The sequence below is a fragment of the Stegodyphus dumicola genome, chromosome X1 (genome assembly GCF_044657685.1).
Source record: "Stegodyphus dumicola isolate Sdum_Otavi_A_Nest chromosome X1, ASM4465768v1".
Taxonomy (NCBI): domain Eukaryota; kingdom Metazoa; phylum Arthropoda; class Arachnida; order Araneae; family Eresidae; genus Stegodyphus; species Stegodyphus dumicola.
The window spans coordinates 1,086,346-1,105,535 of NC_140780.1; the positions used below are offsets into that span (position 1 = coordinate 1,086,346).

The 19,190-nt window shown below is 32.4% G+C and overlaps 1 protein-coding gene and 1 long non-coding RNA gene across 3 annotated transcripts in view; both read left to right on the forward strand.

Annotated features, from left to right (window-relative positions):
* LOC146993035 (uncharacterized) overlaps nucleotides 1-2,259 on the forward strand; it is a 59,330-nt gene extending 57,071 nt beyond the window's left edge. For both annotated transcript variants that reach the window (XR_015038418.1, XR_015038419.1), the window contains exon 3: nucleotides 2,233-2,259. This is a non-coding gene — a long non-coding RNA (uncharacterized LOC146993035). The remainder of the gene's footprint in view (nucleotides 1-2,232) is intronic.
* Nucleotides 2,260-5,563: 3,304 nt separating this feature from the next.
* Nucleotides 5,564-19,190, forward strand: part of LOC146993036 (uncharacterized) — a 133,241-nt gene continuing 119,614 nt past the window's right edge. Inside the window, exons 1-5 of the mRNA XM_085807664.1 lie at nucleotides 5,564-5,594; nucleotides 5,683-5,693; nucleotides 7,117-7,189; nucleotides 11,764-11,792; nucleotides 13,585-13,657. Of these exons, the coding sequence (XP_085663790.1) occupies nucleotides 5,564-5,594; nucleotides 5,683-5,693; nucleotides 7,117-7,189; nucleotides 11,764-11,792; nucleotides 13,585-13,657 (217 nt within the window). The remainder of the gene's footprint in view (nucleotides 5,595-5,682; nucleotides 5,694-7,116; nucleotides 7,190-11,763; nucleotides 11,793-13,584; nucleotides 13,658-19,190) is intronic.

The window sequence follows — 19,190 nt, forward strand, 5'->3', positions numbered from 1 at the left end:
GTTCAGGGCATATGCACCCCGGGGCCCACGGTCAAGAAAGCAGATTTCAGGGTGCTAACAGGCATTGGCCCATTGGGGCTGTTACACCACTGAGGTAACTTAAACCTGTAATCATCGCCAAGCGTAATGCCAACAGAAAAGTTGCCATACTCTTTTGTTATTTAGTTACTAATAGAAACAAAATTTAGGCTTTGCTTCATGATTCATTACTCAATTTTCATGTGTTGCATAAACAGGCTGGTGAGGAAACCAAAATATAACAAATAATAATTCGCAAGGTTGGTTGGTGCCAGGGATATAAAATGTTAGTAGGTGTAAAAATCAATGATGTTCTTATGTAGTAGAATGTATCAGTTTGAGATGTGGCCCTAGCAGATATGCAGCTACAGAGTGAAATTACTGATCACATAAATTTAAGCTAAAGTGATAAGTGCCAAAATGAAATTAAGAATTGGAAATCTACGTATGTTTTGTTATTTGTGGGGGGAAATCAAGTGCATATACGTAAACCATACACACACACACAGGCATGCACAAAAAATTTGGTGGCTTTGAAGTCCGGAAATTCTGGACGTCCAGATGTTGGACTTTGTACTGTAATTTTCTGTGAATGTAACATGAGAAGGTGTTCCACTGGTAAAATGGAAAAACGGGGGTTTAACATTGAGTAAATGGCTATCTTGCTAAATTGGCAAGAAATCACCAAGCTGGAAATCTTTTGTTTAAACGAAATTTTGCAGCCAAATTTGGCAACATTTTGATCCGGTCTCTGTATTACCATGCTAAATATTATAATTCAGTAACTATCATTGATCATTATATTAGTTTTAACCATATCTGGGCCTCATATGCTTTCCTGTCATTTTGAGAAGCAGAAAGTACTAGAAATAAATAGCTTAGTGGCTGGGTAAAAACTACATAAGAACTTAGAGAGTATCAGCTCTCAGTTGTTATCATGAGTTGGTTCATCTGACTCAAGAACTGAAAGGTAAACTTAGCTGGATGCTTAACCTGCATTAACCTCCAGACTGTGTCCAGGATCAATGGAAAATTAAATGACAACACTTGAAACACCACCTCCCATCATATGACACCATAACAGGACATTGTATTTGACTCCTTCATCCTCTGGCATAAACATTTGTGAGGCTATTTGATGTTCAAATTTTGTGCTTGAAATTTGCATCCAGTTGTCTTTTGAAATTAGATGCTGCTTTACAGGAGACTTGATATTCCATCAAATGCTTCTGCTCTATACAATGTATGTGCTCTATACAGTACAGTACAGTACAGTGTGTCAATAAGCGTAATAAAAACTCCTGTTAATAACGATGTTTTCCTATATCAGAGTTGGTCTTTCCAGACGGTCTTTACATTATATTATATTTATATCATTCACAAGAATACACAGTATTTATTATTAGTGCACATGAAGCAGTAAAACACAGCAAAACTATTTATGTGAGGCTAAGTTTTGAGAAGCTTCAAGCAGATTTCAAAAAAGGATAAAAAATATTTCAAAAGATCTAGATATGTGTGTCTCTGAAGAACAGCGAAGCATTATTTTGCTGGATTCATCAAGGGGCCTGTGGGAAGTACATGTGGAATATAGGTTGGAAACTGCTGCTTTAGAGGTTAGAATTTGGTATCAAAATTATATTTCTGTGTATCAGAATTTTACAAAAGTATGGTGTATATTTCTAACATAGGAAATGGTTATTATCTGCCTTTTCACAATATGGGGCTTCTTTGTTTCTCTAACTCAAATCTGTCTAACTTTGTTTCTCTAACTCAAATCTGTCCCCCCCTCAAAAATATGTATCATGTTTGTTATTGGTTTTTAAGGCACAGGAATATTAATAATATGTTCTTTAGGTAGTCTAAAAAATATAACTTTCATTTTCTCTTTTCCATTGTGAAATTGACAGATGTTATTGATAATTAATTCTTTGTTTGATAATGATTGACAAATGATAAGGTAAGCAGCAGATGTAATTCCTTTAAAGAAAAAAAAAGGGGGGGGGGAAATCTTAACATGTTCAAAGAGTGTTTGCTTTTGTTTCTGGAATTTTGATTTTTATATTGTGTCAATTGCTTTCTAAAATCATGACTGCTAAATTTATATTTTTCTATAGGAAAATAAGTTATTCATTTATTTATTTATTTATACTCTGAATCAGTATGTATGTTTTTTTTAATTTCAGATAATATATTAATTCTTTTCTTTTGTAGGGCACACTGAAGGCAGGTCGACAGAGGAGGTTTGTATAATTATAATAAAACTATTCTGAGACATTATCCATTTGATTTTCTGTGGAAGCTGTCTTCTAAGAGCAGTGGTCTCAAACATACATTGAATTTGCACCTAATGCAAAATATGAAAGCAGCTTATTCTAAATCATTCTAATTATGTTCAGCCCACCAGCTGCCGAACAGTAAAGGCACTGAACGTTGGTAGTTCAGTCAGAGATCGGAATCCCACATACTGCATGGGCGTTTTCCTGGCTTTCCCCAGGTGTAACATGCATGTGAGCCACTTTTCCTTGGAAAGTCCTCCACAAAGGAATCCCTCCCCTTAGCACTCAAGGCTTGGCCATTATCACATAAACCAACCAAGCCATCTAATTATTTTGAATTGATCAATAACTTACTTAAGCTAAAAATAAATAGTTTACAAAATATTTCCAAGTTGACAAAAGTTGAGTACAAATAATGAGAACTTATTCTCTTTCATTTACTTATTGAGTTTCCTGGTACTATTCCATTTTGAGGACTGTAAAAAATAGCCAAACTATTGTTGATGCCTGTGCTGCCAAAAATAATTGTGGCCACCCTAATGCAAGAAAGGAAGTATAATAGGAAATAACTACCTAAAGATTGTTTTAATTTATACAAAAGGTTAATTTCATATAACACTTTATTATTATAATTTATATAAAAAAAGGCTTAACATAACTGAATGGAAGCAAGGGAGTAAATAACTATTTCAGCTCATTATTATAATTTATATAAAAAAAGGCTAAACATAACTGAATGGATTTCTCTACCAAGTTATCGCTAAAGCTTAATTTCATCCCATTGGTCGTTCAAACATAATTTTCTGTAATTAATGATGCCCCTTTTCTTTGAAAAAATTCTATTGCAGACTTTTCGTCATGGGCAATTCCCAAATTATTAAATCCATAGAATATCAAAAAAGGATTTAAAAATTAAACCAGAAATATAGAACTGTCTACACAGTTTGAAATCAGCGTGTACGCTGGATTTGGTGTGTGTTAAATGGGCATGTTTGCTAGATTGTTGTGCTTTTTTGTGCATACATATTCACTGCAATATTTTACGGTCCTCAAAACGGAATATTACCAGTTTCTCTTTGATGTATACAATAAAAACCCATGTATTTGTTCAGCAGTAAGTGAATTTCTTTATTTCTCACTACTCATTTGAGCTGCACCATCTGATAACCATCAGTTAGTCTCATTCTTGTCTTATTAATTACCAACTGCACAGAAAAAATTTTCACATCTAAATGTATGCTCAAACAAAGTGATTATTCTTGTAGCAAAAATTCACAACTTAGAATATTTTTTTTATAAGTATAAATAATATTTATTCAGATCTGTACCTTGAAATGTTTAAAAAAAGGGTTGGAGATGACTTTAAAGTACCCCTTGTATTATCGAGAAGTTGTTGTTTGGTTTATCGCCAAGTTGTTGTATTATTTATGGTAACCAGAATAGTAGAATTTTATGGAAACCCTATTAGGACGTAATCGTTTGCATTATTCCGGGAAATTTTGAACCATGGGATGTTTTGCAAAGGCTTTTGTGGTGTGTGTTGCTTATGAAGTACATTGCTTGTTTCATTGTTTAGGCAGTATAATGGCTGAATGTAGTAGGATTAATTTGAAGTTTCTGTACGATTTAGAATGAAAGTGGAAAAGTGCATTAATTGGGTGAATTAATTGTGTAAATGTAGGTTTACTTAGTAGCCATAGTCCGAAACTATATAGTATATTTTTGACTCTTATTTTTGTGAATTTCTGTGGCAACGCCGATTTACAGATTGTAGATCAGATAGTTTTAGGAAGTTTTTGGATGCTGTTAAGGAATTTTGTGTGCCACAGACTGAAGATGAATGAATTTCTAAATAATGTAAGGGGATTTTTGCTTTGTGTAGTGCTAATATACATAACAGGTTTTTCATTTTTATGTTATTTTGTTTGGTTTAAAATGTAGTTTATTGAGATTATGCACTCTTTGTTTTCCTCTACTGTAGAATTGGGTGCTCCTTTGACTTTTTAAGTGAAAATATATCGATGTGTACATGGACAAACTCAAGGGAGTGCATAAAGCATAGTTTGTGCAATTCTCTGATCTTTTTTTAAGTGAGAATAGGTCGATGTGTACATGGATAAAGGGAGTGCACAATGCCATTTTTGTGCAATTTGGGAATTTTTTTTAAAGTGGAAATTGGTCGATGCGTACATGGATATACCGAGTTTGTGCAATTCTTTGGCTTCGTAGCAGCAGCCAAAATAACAAGTCAAAGAATTTCATGAACTCGGTATCCGTGTATCACAAAAAATCGCCAAGTTTCGCCAAGGGGTACCCTAAAATGTACTTTTCCCAAAAAAAGTTATATGAATTCAATATCTTTATATGAGTTATATTAAGCAAATTAGTTCCATTTGTGATTGGGCAATACTCATATTCGTTTTGAATTATAAAAAAAAAAAATGATGTAAAACTCCAAATCGTTAAAATCTGGAACTTTCTCTTCAAAGTTCTGTCATAAGAATGCCAATTTAGTTGGTGGATATATATTCATAAGATACGTGAAATTGCTTTCGGGGTCACTTGAACCTTGCAGGCCACTAGTTTGAGATGACTGCCTTAGAAAAGTTCTTTTTTTGTTAATATACTTCATTTTCAGAAATCATCAAAATGAGATGTTTTATTGTATTTAATATACGACACTTTGACTATTTCTATCACATTTTAAGTTCTGCACAGGCCACATTATATATTCTATTGTTATGAATTAAGGAACTAAAGAATATTGCTATGAATTAACGATATAAAAGCAGTAGATCCAATTCGTAAGAATATTATTCGTTAATTTTTTAACATAATTGATCTAAATAAAAATACATTTAATTCATGAATTTTTATTTAAATCAATCGCATTTAAACAAATATTTTTATACAATTATATATATATATATATATATATTCACTTTTTAAATGTACAGAAAATACATAATATTTCTCATGTCAGTTTAAATGGATATTCATCTAATTTCCTATGACATGTTTTGCTCTTCCACCTGAGCTATGTCTGTTGACAGTCCTAGCTGATAAACCGTGGTAAATTTAGAATGATCCCTTTTGAGCAATTGTTAAATTTGAACTGTTTCAATTTTCCTCCCTTTTTTCTTTCTTGTTCATAATTTCATTATTTAATAAAACTGGCATCAGTATAAAGAAAATGCACCGTTATGTACACTGCTCAGCTGATAAGAGGACAAGCTATTTGAATAAAGAGATAGCTGCTGATAAATATGCTGCATGCTGTTAAATATGTTTATGAAAGTGAGAACTAAATAAAAATGTAAGAAAGGAATAAAATTGTAGGAAACATATCTATTACAGAAAACTCATTTTTACCCATATCTTTCAGATAAAAAAGAGGTATGCATTAAGGAATTCTGTAAGATTTAATTTAATAAAGATTGTAGACACGTTGAATCAGCGAGACACTAGGTTTCACGTCTGTGAGAAATTGAATCGATTACTTGATATATGAGGTTATGGGAGATTTTTCTCTTTCCCTACTGAAAGTAGCTGAAGTTAAAAGTTTTATCAACAATGTATCCCGTCTATATTCTACTAGATTCTGATGCTCTGTTATTTCATCCTCATGTGTTCAGTTCCCGAAGTTGGCAATTTTGATGTACAGAAAGAGTGGAAGCGCCAATGGCAGCACTGCAAGGCATTACCAAGATTTTAAAAATTTCTTCTGTGTACAATTTAAACCATAAGAGGAATCCAGTCTGAATGATTTAGAAGTTCATACATCCATATCTGCTGAAACAAACATGCAGCTTCAACCAAATGAGTTCTTTTTAGATTGTGTTGCATTAAATTGCACATTCTCTCCAGATCAGAAGTCGTGGATTAGCCGTCTCTGGGCAAAATCTGGATTTCTAATGGAAGAATACTTGTCTGTGCATTTGTGCAGTCTCGAAATTTTTAAGTCCAGTACCTTAAATCCTAACCTCCACATGGAAAGATGTAAATTCTTTGTGTAAGCTTCTTGTAATAGCCATTGGACACTTTATTTGTAGCTGTGAGGCATTTTGTCACCTGTTCAGAGGGGTTATTATTTGCAGATAAGGGTCATTCTTTTGAACTGTTAACTTGTGAATGACTGTGACCAATATGTCTATAAATGCTTCCTGTCTCTTGGAATCATATTTGGGAGTGTTACTTAGCTCACTTCAATGTTGGCTAGTAGGATATATTGATAACTGGCATTTCATCTTGCTATGGTTCATCATATGATATTTTAATGCAGAATCCTGCAAAAATCTGCTGTTACTATAAAAAAGGGCTGAAGTAAGCAGGTTTGAAAGAATCACTCATTTTATGAGATAATTTGCATTTTAATCGGCTTTTTACGCCAGTTTTTCCATTATCCAAAGTAATGAATTTTATTTCAAACCTGTTCAGTAAACAACGCTTTAGTGAACTGGTTTGGAAAAAAAATATATTTTGAAAGATTCTCTTATGTTGTTCAGCATCTGTATTATATAAGTTTCCAGTTTTTTGTTTCCCGTTTGCATTTTCTAATGCTGTACAGAAGCCCTGGTGTGAGAAAAACACTTTTTTTTCTTTTTGGTAATCAAACACAAATCACAGTGGTTTGGTAATCGATCACAGATTACCAAATCATTGGTAATCAATCACAGTGGTGTAAACTATTATAAAGCAAAGAATATATGTGTTAGAGATTATATGAAGTACAATAAAATGCTTTCTAATTTACTAAAATTTTTATTTAAATGTAAAAATAATTTATATAGCACTCTAATTCTGATATTATCCTTTTCAGGCTGTCGGCCTCCAAATTCTGCTGGACCACGTGGCCGGAATAAGGAGCATTCTGGAGAGCTCCGCCACGTCAGGTAAATAAGAGTAAAAATGTTTTTTGGCATATGCTGAAATTGAATCTTTTAATATTCAGAGTTCGTACGGTGCTTAAGAGTCCTTAAAAGTCCTTGATTTTGGCCAAAATGAGCAGAAGGTCCTTAATTTGAATGATCTGAAATTTCTGTCAGTTTTTACGACTGCCATTTTGAGTGTGAATTAGCATTTTGGAGGAATATTTTTGGTGATTCACTGACATATAATATGGTTATCTTTTGAATGGGTTCATGAGACATAATTTGTTTCTAATATAAATGATGGGATATTCGAGTTTAAGCAAGAAGTAAAACATAAGCATTTCGAAAGTTATTTTTTCTAATGAAGAGCTTTTAAAATTTTTGCTTTTGGGGATGTGAATTCTTTTATTAAACGGTTCTAAATTTGGTGACTTTTCAACATTTTGGCTATTTTAAGATCGGTTTATATAGAAACATTTTAATTCCGAGACCCGAGAATTTTTTGACGATTTTTTTTTAAAACATTGTAACATTTATAAATTTCAGTAAAATAATGGTAATATATTGAAATTATATTTAAAAAATAACATTGAAATGAAACATTTTTATTTTTCGCTGTCACATTATGAAGTTTTATTTTGGCAACTTATTATACAATATTTTTGAATCTGAAAAATAAACAAGGTATAATGCCATAAAGCACAATTTACGAAACAGCTCTTAGCAAAAGCAAAATTAGCTGTATAATTAATTAAAAATATCTTCTTTTTAATTTTTTCGTAGTAAGAGTTTTTCCCATGTAATTATCTCAGAATATTCAAAATTCTCAAAATGTGCATCAGTTTCCTCCATAAAATTAATTTTACATTTCTTCCCTCTTTTTTTTTTTCCAAAAGATTTCTGGCTTTTTGCTGTTACAGAAATGGTAGCAATAATTTTTCTTTAGGATTTTAGGCATTGCAGCTTGGAAAGTTTAGAAGGATTTGAAGGCAAGATTTATACATCCACGATTCTAGAAGACTCGAGAAATATGTGACAAAATGAAAAATGTCTCCGTGGTATCAACATGTTATGGGTATATTTTACAGAAAGTTTGCAATGAATTTCTTACTGAGAACGTCTGGAAGAACAATGAAAACATAATATTTGAATGTTTTACTTCCCATACTAGAACCTTAACCCCTTCGAGCTGGATAGCGCTTATCGCGGCAGTGTCTTACGCGAGCGTCTGTCCAGGGCCGGGGGCTTTTTTGCTACTAAGCCTAAATTCTTGAAATTTCCGAAGTATCAACACATTGTTTAATAATGCTCTATAGAGTATTTAAACGGCTTATGCTTTATAGATATTTTTGTACTATATACTTTAATTACCTTATTTCTTGTTTAAATGCATATTTTACACGTTTTATTTTCATTACCCACCATTTTATGACTTTTAACATTATACATCTGATATATAAATATATTACTTAAAATTCTCTTTTCGTATGAAAAATTAGAAAACAGGGATCTACACACAGTCCTACGTTACATTCCTTGCACTTGTAATAACTTATTTGCCATTTTGGAGGATTTTTCCGGGAATGTGAACAAACGAAGTGTCGTCGTCTCATTTTCTTATCAGTCTCTTCTGAACAAAGTTTTGGAAAATGTCTTTCAGTTAATCTTTCAGAATCAATATCAGAATTTCAGAATCAATATCTGAAATATTTTGCATCATTTCTGCTATTTCATGCTCTGTTAAACATTTTCGACGCTTCAACATTGCAACAGTAAAAACAGAAAGAATTCATGTCTAACAAGATCTAATTATTTTCTAAAAACTGAACTGCAAACCAAAATACCCAACGCTTTAGCACAAATAAAATTTCTCTACTTAAATAAACAACTACCATGTGCGAATAAAGTTCAAGTTTGTTCTAATCAGCAGGTCTCTTTTTAGTTAGACAGCAGCGGTGACAACATCCAGTCTTTTGTTATGAATGATGCTGATTATGATCTTACATCTCATTTTAACCTATGCTGTTTGACATAAAATCTACCTGCTATTTACTAAGCTTCTAGGCTGACCAAGTATGTGACAAAATGAGACATAAAAAAAATCAACATAAAGCTAACTGTTAGTAAATCGTAAATGTCACTTATGTTCTTTCAAATATGTGCAACTATTATGAGTTTAAAATATTTAATGCTACTTGATAAATTGCATAAAGTTTATTTTATTCTCAAACTTTATAATTAAGTTAATTAATTCATGTTTATTAATAATACATAGGAATCTATTTTATTTTTACAATGGCATTACAGAAAGGAAATTTAGACATAGATAATATTTTTAATTGAATTTATTCATTTCCCTTTTGCTCATAGGTCCTTAATTTTTTCATTAATGGTCCTTAAAAGTCGTTAATTTCTGTGTGCAGAAATGTGTTCGAACCCTGATATTGGATATTTACTGTCATTTTCTTCTTCTTTTTTAACTAGGTGGTTAGAGTACTATTTCCTAGTAGTTGGCTTTAATTAATCTTATAATGGTAATAAAAGTTTCAATAAAATCGTGATGCTTCAGATGCAGTGAAGCCTAAGAACTGGTAGAATTTTGCATAATTTCCTTCTGTGGAAGTATTTGTCCTAGAGACAAGCAAGTTATTGTATCATTTATGAAATAAAAACTGAGTGACAAGAAAATATCTGAAGTATTTAATAGCGGCTAATATCGTCGAAACCTCTCTGTCCTATGAATCATATTTCTGTTCAGTATCACTGAATTTTCTGGAAAAGAATACTAGTGGTTCACGGGACTCAAGTGCCTATGTGTTGTCCTCAGGCATCACACATAAGAAAAAAATTCTTTTTTGGGGTCTGGATGTACTAAATTTGTAACTTGTTTCATATGCTGTTTCCATTGTCTTATGACCAATCTAACAGTATCTTGTCATTTTTCTGAGTGTACCTTTCAAAGGTAGCTGAAATTCAGCAGCATGATTTAAAAATTTCCTATAGAAATAAAGAATTCCCCAAAAAATGTCTGAATACATAAATAGTTTTCTGTTTTCGGGAAATCTTTGATAACTTTAAAAGGAATGATCCAATTTTTGTCAATTATGTGATTGTCATAGACCGTTAGATGGAGAAATCGGGACATGATGTCTGCGTTGGACAAATGGACGGGGTGCTAAAATCCCATAGCCTTTTTTACTTTCCAAACATTCTATTTCATTTATTATTGATGTTTTGAGAATGCTCAAAGAATCATTTATGTCTGTATGTCTTGCTGACTATGAATTATGAAAGTGATGGCCTTTATGTATGGTGTGCAGTATCTCCACTATTTCCTAGTAGTTGACTTGACCACTTGCTATTTTACATGGGAAGTTCAAAATATCCATACCGCACTTGGTATTTTACACGGGAAATTGAAAATATCCAGACCGATCATGTCCATGTTTTTTTCTATACCTTATTCACAGAGATCAACTACTTTTCAAGATGGCGCTCCCCACTTCTAGGTTTGGTTTTTTTAAAACAGGCCTTTGAAGTGCATGATTATGAAATAGAACATTGTGTGTGCCATCTTTCATCCCCTAGTGTGAAAGTAGTAAAACAGACAGCAAAACTATATTTATGTGAGGTTAAGCTTTGAGATGCTTCAATCTGATTTCCAGAATTCTGATAGATACATTGTTGATCTGATGCCAACCTGGCAAATAATTATTTATTATACTTTTCCTTATCAAAGCGAGAAATTTCTGGTATGTGTTGTTCCGAAGAACAGCTGAGCATTATTTTCCTGGATTGATTAGGAGCCTCTGGGAAGTACATATAGAACATAGATTAGGAACTACGGGTTTAGAGATTAGAATTTGCTATCAAAAGTATGTTTCTGTGTATTAGAATTTTACGTAATGTAAGGTATATATTTCTAATGTAGAAAACGGCTATTATCTGCTATTATTATTTCCAAAATATGAGACTTGATTCTCTATCCCCCACCCCCAAGAAAATGTAAAATGTTTGGAATTGGTTTTTTAAGTCGCAGTAATATTAACCCTCTGAGGTTTTTGCTAAAAAAGCACAAATTTCTCAAAACTTCTGTGAGTACAAATGATTTTTTTTTATTTTAATGTAAAAACTCTTCTGGTATTTCATACCTGTATTTCTATACTCTTGATGTATCGCCCTATATGCAAGTATATATAAGTTTTTTCAGATATCACGAAAAATATTTGCCGCTTAGAGGGTTAATAATATATTTTTGAGTTAGTCTAAAAAAAAGTAACTTTTATTTTTTCCTTTTAGCTGCCCATTGTGAAATGAACAAATCATTTTGATAACTAATTCTTTAAAGCATTAGTTGTCATTCCTTTAAACAAAAACCCTAAAAATGTTCAAAATATGTTCACTATTGTTTCTGCACTTTGGAATTTTACATGTCGCAAATTGCTCTTGCCATTCATATTTAAAACGATGGCTGTTATATTTGACTACAAATATTATCTGTAGGAAAAAGAGCTTTTTTTAAAATTTGAAATCAGTATATATTTTTCTTTAAATTTCAGATAATATCTTGATTCATTTTTTTTTCCCTTTAACAGGGGAGGCCTCGGGGACTGTCGTGCTGCAGGTATGTATAATCATAATAAAACTTTTTTAACACATTATCCATTTGATTTACTGTAGATGCCATGTAAAAGCAGTGGTCTCAAACATAAATTGATTGCACAATTTGAAAGCATTTTTCTTATTCCAAATAATTCTAGTATATTTCAATGCCTAACTTACTTAAACTGAAAATAAAGGATTTAAGAATTATGTCCAAGTATTTCTGGCTACAGATTTGAGGCATCAGTTAGTCTCATTTTTTCTTATTAATTTTCAACTGTGTAGGAAAAATGTTTGCTCATAAATGTACACTCAAACAAAGTGATTTTTCTTTTTACAAAAATTCACAACAGAGGATGTTTTATTTTTTGTTAAGTATGAATAAAATTTAGTCATGTCTGTAGCTTGAAATGTTTGAAAAATTTATACGAACTAAATATATTTATATGAATTTTATTAAATAAATTAGTTCTGTGTGTGAATTTTTTGCGAAATTCTCATACCTATTTTTAAGAAGTAAAATAATTTAAAAGTGGACTGTGAATCATTAAAATCTTGAAAAAATCTTGTCATAATAATGTTAATTAAATTACTCGGAATATATTAGCAAAGCATGCGAAATTGCTTCAGGGAGTCACGTGTAGCCTACAGGCCACCAGTTTTAGATAGAAAAGTTCTCTTTTTTTGTTAGTATACTTCATTTTTAAAGATGATCAAAGTTAAATTATTTTATCGTATTTAATATTCAACATTTTCGACTTCTATTTCTATCATACTTAAAGTTCTGGACAGGCCACATTGTTTATTAAATTGTTATGACTTAATTAACTTAATTATTTGATTGTGTGTCACTAAATTGTATTGAGTGCCATAGTCTCTCCAGATCCAAAGTCATGGATTAGCTGTCTCTGGGCCGAATCTGCATTTCTTTGGGAAGAAAGCTTGGTTGTGCATTTGTCCAGTCAAAGCTTGGATCCATTGGAAGCTTTCTTTGCAGCTGTGTGTCATTTTATCACCTTTTCAAAGAGGCCTTTAGTAGCAGATAAGGGTCATTCTTTGAAGTGAACTTGTGAATAACATCGACCAGTATGTCCATAAACTTTTCCTATCTCTTGGAACCATATTTGGTGGTTACTTCTTAGCTCCCTTAGCTCACTGGAATGTTGAATGTTAAGATTTATTGTTCACTGGCTTTCCATCTTGCTGTGGCTCATCATACGATGCTTTAATGCTTTAATGTGAAATCCTTTCCACTCAGGATTCTGATTTGAAGTAGGTGCAGAAATCTCCTGTTAAGACAAATGGTACAATTTACAGGTTTAAAAGAAACATTCGTTGTGAGATATTTTCATATCACATTAAAAAAGTGTCTCCATTGTTAATTTGCAGTTTAAACAGCTTTCTATGCCTGTCCTTCCACAATCCAGAGTAATGAAATTTATTTGAAAGCAGTTCAAAAAACAATGCTATAATGAACTGGATTGAGATAAGATATATTTTGAAAGACTCTCTTCTGTTGGCCAACATCTCTACTATGCAAGTTTCTCGTTTCGTGGCCCGTAAGTTGTACGTGCATTGTCTAATGCTGTACAGAAGCCCTGGTGTAAGCAAAACTCTTTTTAGGATTTCTTTTGGTAAGCAAACACAAGTACAACTGCAGATTTCTTGTAACATTACAGTGGTGGAAACTTAGAAAGCAAAGAATATATGTGTTAGGGCTTATATGAAATTAATGCTTTGAAATTTACTGAAGTTTTCATTTAAATGCAAAAATTACTTATATAGCACTTTAATTCTGATTTTATTCTTTTCAGTCCCAACGAGTGCACCTGCAGCTGGACATGCTGGAAGAGTGGGAGGACCAACTAGAGTCCCTCATCCAAATAGGTAATTCACAGTAAAATGTTTTTTAGCATATGCTGGAATTGTATCTTTTATGTGTATTTAGTACAGTACAAAGTCCAAAATCCGGACGTCCATTATACGGAATGATCTAAAATCTGTACCTCAAAACCACCAATAAAAATTTTCTCCTAGGCTTTAAGCATGTGGATTTGATTTCCCCTCCTCGCATAAGAAAACATCTGGAGAGTCTCGATTCTTAATTTCACTTTGACACTAAATAAAATACCGGTACTTTTCTGCTTCGCCGGCGCAAATCTCGCCAAGCAGACTTTATTGCCGACAACATACAGTATACACAAAAAATATTTAAAAAATTTTAGTTCTAAGAATTCATTTTTTGAAGGCATAAACATTTTAATATCGCTTAAAACTTTGTAAAAAGCCAATAAATGAAGACAATAAATTTGTAAAAAGACATTAATTTAAGAATTTACTATGCTTTCATGGTTCAACATCCTAATTCGCCGGTTCGTATCACGTGACCCCAAGCGATCTCATCTCACGTAAACTACTTTACAAAAATCTAATGCTCTCAGTAATTATCTACATTAATTTCAAGTTAAATCTTAATTTGAAACACAAGTTTAAATGCAAGAAATATTTCAATGCGTATGAATAGCTTACTGAGAAATTATGTAAAACTGCAGTGCTTTACTTCACTAATGCATTCTCATTGATGAATTTAACCCATGACTTTCCTTTTCTATATTTTCGGCTTCGGGTAAGAGCTGTGATTGCACCCTAATTGACTTAATTACCGAAAACGGCCTTGGACATAAAACTGAACTATCTGATAAAAATTCTATGTAATTATATGCCAGTATTGAAAGAAACAATCAATCTGATACGAAAAAGCTGCGACGTTTTGAAAATGAGGCGTAAAAGGTTACCAGCGAGAATATTCCGTTTGGCATCGGTTGTACCATTATTGGCGATTTTATCGCTTGCGCCGGCAAAACGGAAAAGTACCAAAATACCTTGTTACTGAATAAACAATTTTTTTTTAGTATAAGTTTGTATGATCAGTAATTTGATTCTGTAGTTGCATATTTGCTTGGCACACATTCTCAAACTGAAACATTTGACATAGCTATATTGTTGATCTGATGCCAACCTGGTGAATCATTATTTATTATACTTTTCCTTTCATTACTGCAGGTTTATCAAAACATAACAACTTGAGTAGTGGTGACTCATGTAGCGATGCCTAAAGAATTTTTTTATGTTAGCATTTGAAGAATAAAGGCGTGTGGTAACCTTTTATGTTGACAGTACGCTTGGCTATGGTTACAGATTTCAGATAAATGCGATAAAATATGTTGAGGAAAAATTTACCAAAAATTTCTTTCTCTATGCTGAAAGTAGATTTTGTTGATGATACTCATAGACCTAAAGATTATGTTTAGGGCTATTTGAATTAAGAATAACTTATTTGTTTTTCGCATAAACGCAGAACCAGTGCCAAGGCTCGTATGGCCGTGCCGAGTCGCATAATTTAGGACCCACAGAGACTGCATCGGGCGGTAAGATATATAGTGTTGGCCCTCATTACTGCAGTAAGGCGGTAAGATATTAGTGTCGGTCCTCAGTAAAGCTTAAATATATGGGAATTTATTTAGAACTCAAGCCTCAAGCATGGGAAAGAAATATACATAAATATAATAAATAATTAAGCTAATGCAATTCAGGCCTAATTGTCTCAGTGCGCATTAGAAGCAAGATAAAATTTAATGGAACAACTTGTCGTTAGTCGCCAAGCTCATGATGCATAGCCAAATACGTTGTAATGTATTTTGCAGTAATTAACAAAACAGGCAATCTTCTTAGTAGAACATACATTTTATTTCTAGTTCACGGAAATAGATAATTTGAAGAAATTCTTTAGCGGCAAAACTTTCGTACTACTACTTAACTTTAAGAACTTCACAATTCTAATTTTTAAAACAATTTCTTGCAGTGCTGAGCAACGGTTACATAATACAAATATGGCATTGCCACTTCAACAATAAATTAATTAAATAATAAATAATTTTATTAAATAACAAGATATTAGAACCTCTTCCCCCTCCAGATAATCTTTAATTTATATTTTTTTATAAGTTTACGTTTTTTTTTCAAAACAACAAGATCAGCACAATACAGAATTGAAATAAAAGAATTTTAAGAAGAATTAAACAAGAAATAACATAACATACACTGAGGAAGAGAGGAAGGAACAAAAACAATTTTTTTAAAAATCTATATAGAGAAACAAATTATTTAATCGGGCCAAGGAGTATGACTTAATGCGTCTACATTTTTATGGTTTTTACCACTTTGATGAGTGACCGTGTAATTGTAGAGTTGTAGTACTAATGCCCATCTCATAAGTCATGGATTTAGACTCACATTATTTTTGAGCCAAACTAAGGGATTGTGATCAGTCATGATGAGGAATATAGTATGCCCGTCTAAATAACATTGAAGTTTCTTTACAGCAAATATTATGACCGCACATTTCTTTTCTTTGGTAGAGTACTTTTTTCAGTTTCTGTAAACTTCTTACTCAGGTAAATAAACTCCTTAATCGAAATCAGGTGCATAGGTGCATGTAGTATGGGCCTTTGAGACAGTTTCTCCTTTAGCTCTTCAAATGCTTTTGTGCACTCTTCTGTCCAATTTAATTTCCCTTTCTTTAAGTTTCCTTTCAAAGTTTCTTTTAAAGGTGCTGCTATAGATGAGAACATGGGAATGTAATAATTATAATTCCCGCTAATCCTAAAAATGCTCTGACTTGACTTTTTGTGAATGGCACTGGAAAATCAAGAATAGCTTTTACTTTCACTTCACTTGGCATTCATATACCACGGCCGCCAATATTTCCTAGATATTTGTCTCTATCTTGAGCAAATTTACATTTTATAGGTTTAATAGTTAAACCAGCATCCTTTATTTTGGTGAAAACGGCTTTCAGGTGATTTAGATGTTCTTCCCAGGTGTTTGAAACGATTGCCACATCATCTAAATATGGAACAGCAAAGTTTTCACAACCGTGAAGGGTTTCGGCCATCATTTTACTAAATGAAAATGGTGCATTTTTAAGTCCAAAAGGCATCCGTAGAGGTCTAAATGTGCCAAAACTTGTAACAAAAGGGGCTAATCTTTGAGCATTAAGTGTTAAAGGTATTTGCCAGTATCGCTTTGTTAAATCCGAAAGAGTTATATATTTTGCGCCTGCTACCGTTTCTACTTGTTGTTCAATGTTAGGCAAGGGAAAGAATTGTGTTTTTGTCAACTTATTCAATTTTCTATAGTCGATACAAGGTCTTGGATCCCTCCCTGCTACTTCCACTAAAATCATAGGAGAAGTGTAATCTGAATCTCATATTTCAATTATTTTATGCTGAAGCATTTTATCAATTTCCGTTTTTAATATATCCGTTTGTCTAGGTGACATTCTGTATGGTTTACAGTGGATTGGAGTGTTTTCTGTCAATTGAATATCATGCATTATTAAATGAGTTTTTCCAGGCTTATTAGAAAAGATTTTTGAAACCATCAGCAGCATATCATATAATTCTTGAATCTGTTGTTCATTTAGCTTATCACTTAAGGAACTGTTTTCTTTAATGTCCTCAAAATCAAATAATGTTGGTTCCGAGTCAATTGTTGGGAAATTTTCTTCCATATTTTCCATTTCAGATTCATCTTCTGCAATCATAAGGTTAACCGATTCTGCTCGCCTATGATAAGGTTTTAGCATTTTAACATGGTAGACTTGATTAAAGTCTTTTTTCCTTCGAAACTCGCAACATAATTAGTTTCGGATAATTTCTTCTCAACCTTCTGAGGAGCTTTCTATTCAATTGCTAGTCTGTTTGGTTTATTCATTGATACAACTAATACTAAATCTCCTTCAGAGAATTCTCTTTTAATAGCTTTACGATTTTATCACACTTTTCTTTTGGTTTGCATTTCCAGCATTTTATCTGTAGCCAGCTCTTTGCACCTTTTTAACCGATTTATCAATTGAAAAACGTATTCAACAACATTATTTCCTTCGTCTTCAGGATTCATCCATCGTTCATATAATAATGTTACAGGTGTTCTGAGATTTTGGCCATATACTAATTCTACAGGTGTAAATCCCGTAGTCTCGTGCGTTTTTGTTTTTAAAGCAAATAGAGCTGCGGGAACTAGTTTCTCCCACTAAGGGGCTGCTTCGATACATAAAGCTTTTAAAATTCGTTTGATTGTTCGGTGAAATCTTTCAACATAATTGTTCTGCAGATGGTGTACTGAGCTTCTAGTTACTTTTATTCCAATTTTTTCTACAAATTCAATGGATAGATTGCTCATAAAGGAGGTACCTTGATCAGTTTTTGCATTCTTTTTCTTCTCTTTCACATTCTCTTTCTCCTCTTTCGCGTTCTTCTTTTCTTTCCCTTTCTTCTCTAATTGCAGCCAATAGTTCTCGAGTAAACTCCTCATCATAACCGGGACTTTCAGCAATCATTTTATGCAACTGAGCAATCTTAAATTCAGGTTTCACGGTTAAACCTATCTGTCCTGCTAGTACTTTTATATCCTGTTTTTTTTACTCCTAGCTAAGAATGACATGTTGACACAAGTTACTTTTATTAGGCTTCCTTTTGAAATTGAATCTAAAAGATCGTACTTGTACTAAAAATGTATAATTTCTGGCGAGACTTAATTTCTCAAATACAAAATTCACACTATCCAATTGGAGAGAATTATTTAAACAACTTTGCCAGGTTGGTACTAAATAATATAATACTACGTCGGGGTGACGTTTTAACTCCCTATTCACAAGCCTCGTTAGCTATATAACTATATAAATACCTTTGCCAGTTAGGCAATACAATGAAATTTTACCCACGTCAGTTTGACGATTTTCTATCTATCTCCACGCCTGGTTGCCGATAACAAAAACAATTTTTGCCAGTTTGGCAATACAACTTTTAGAATATATAATCTGTAATACGTTGGGATGACCTTAATATCTACGACACGCTTGGATGGCGACAACTAAGAAAAGACTTTTGCCAATTCTGCAGTATAATCAAATCACACTACGTCAGTTTGACGTTGCTACTTATTTTCCACGCACCTGCTTGGCAACAAATTCAAAACTCAGCTAGCAGTTCTTTTATTTTTATTTTATAAACGCCGGGATGGCTTACACATATCAATTATCAACATAAAAATTCAGTACAAATAAAAGTAAAGCATAAATAATAATTTTAAAATACTTCTTTGCCACAAATATCAATTATAAATTTAAGCTGAATATTTTTAGTGTCAGTTATTTTAAACAAAATCTTACACGATAAACTATAATTCTGAAACAAAGTATTAAAATTCAATAAAAGTTAATCTAATCTTCAGAGATCAGCAATATCCTATTACACGATAAACTATAATTCTGAAACAAAGTATTAAAATTCAATAAAAGTTAATCTTATCTTCAGAGATCAGCAATATCCTATTTTTGACAATTTTTTGCTCGGACACA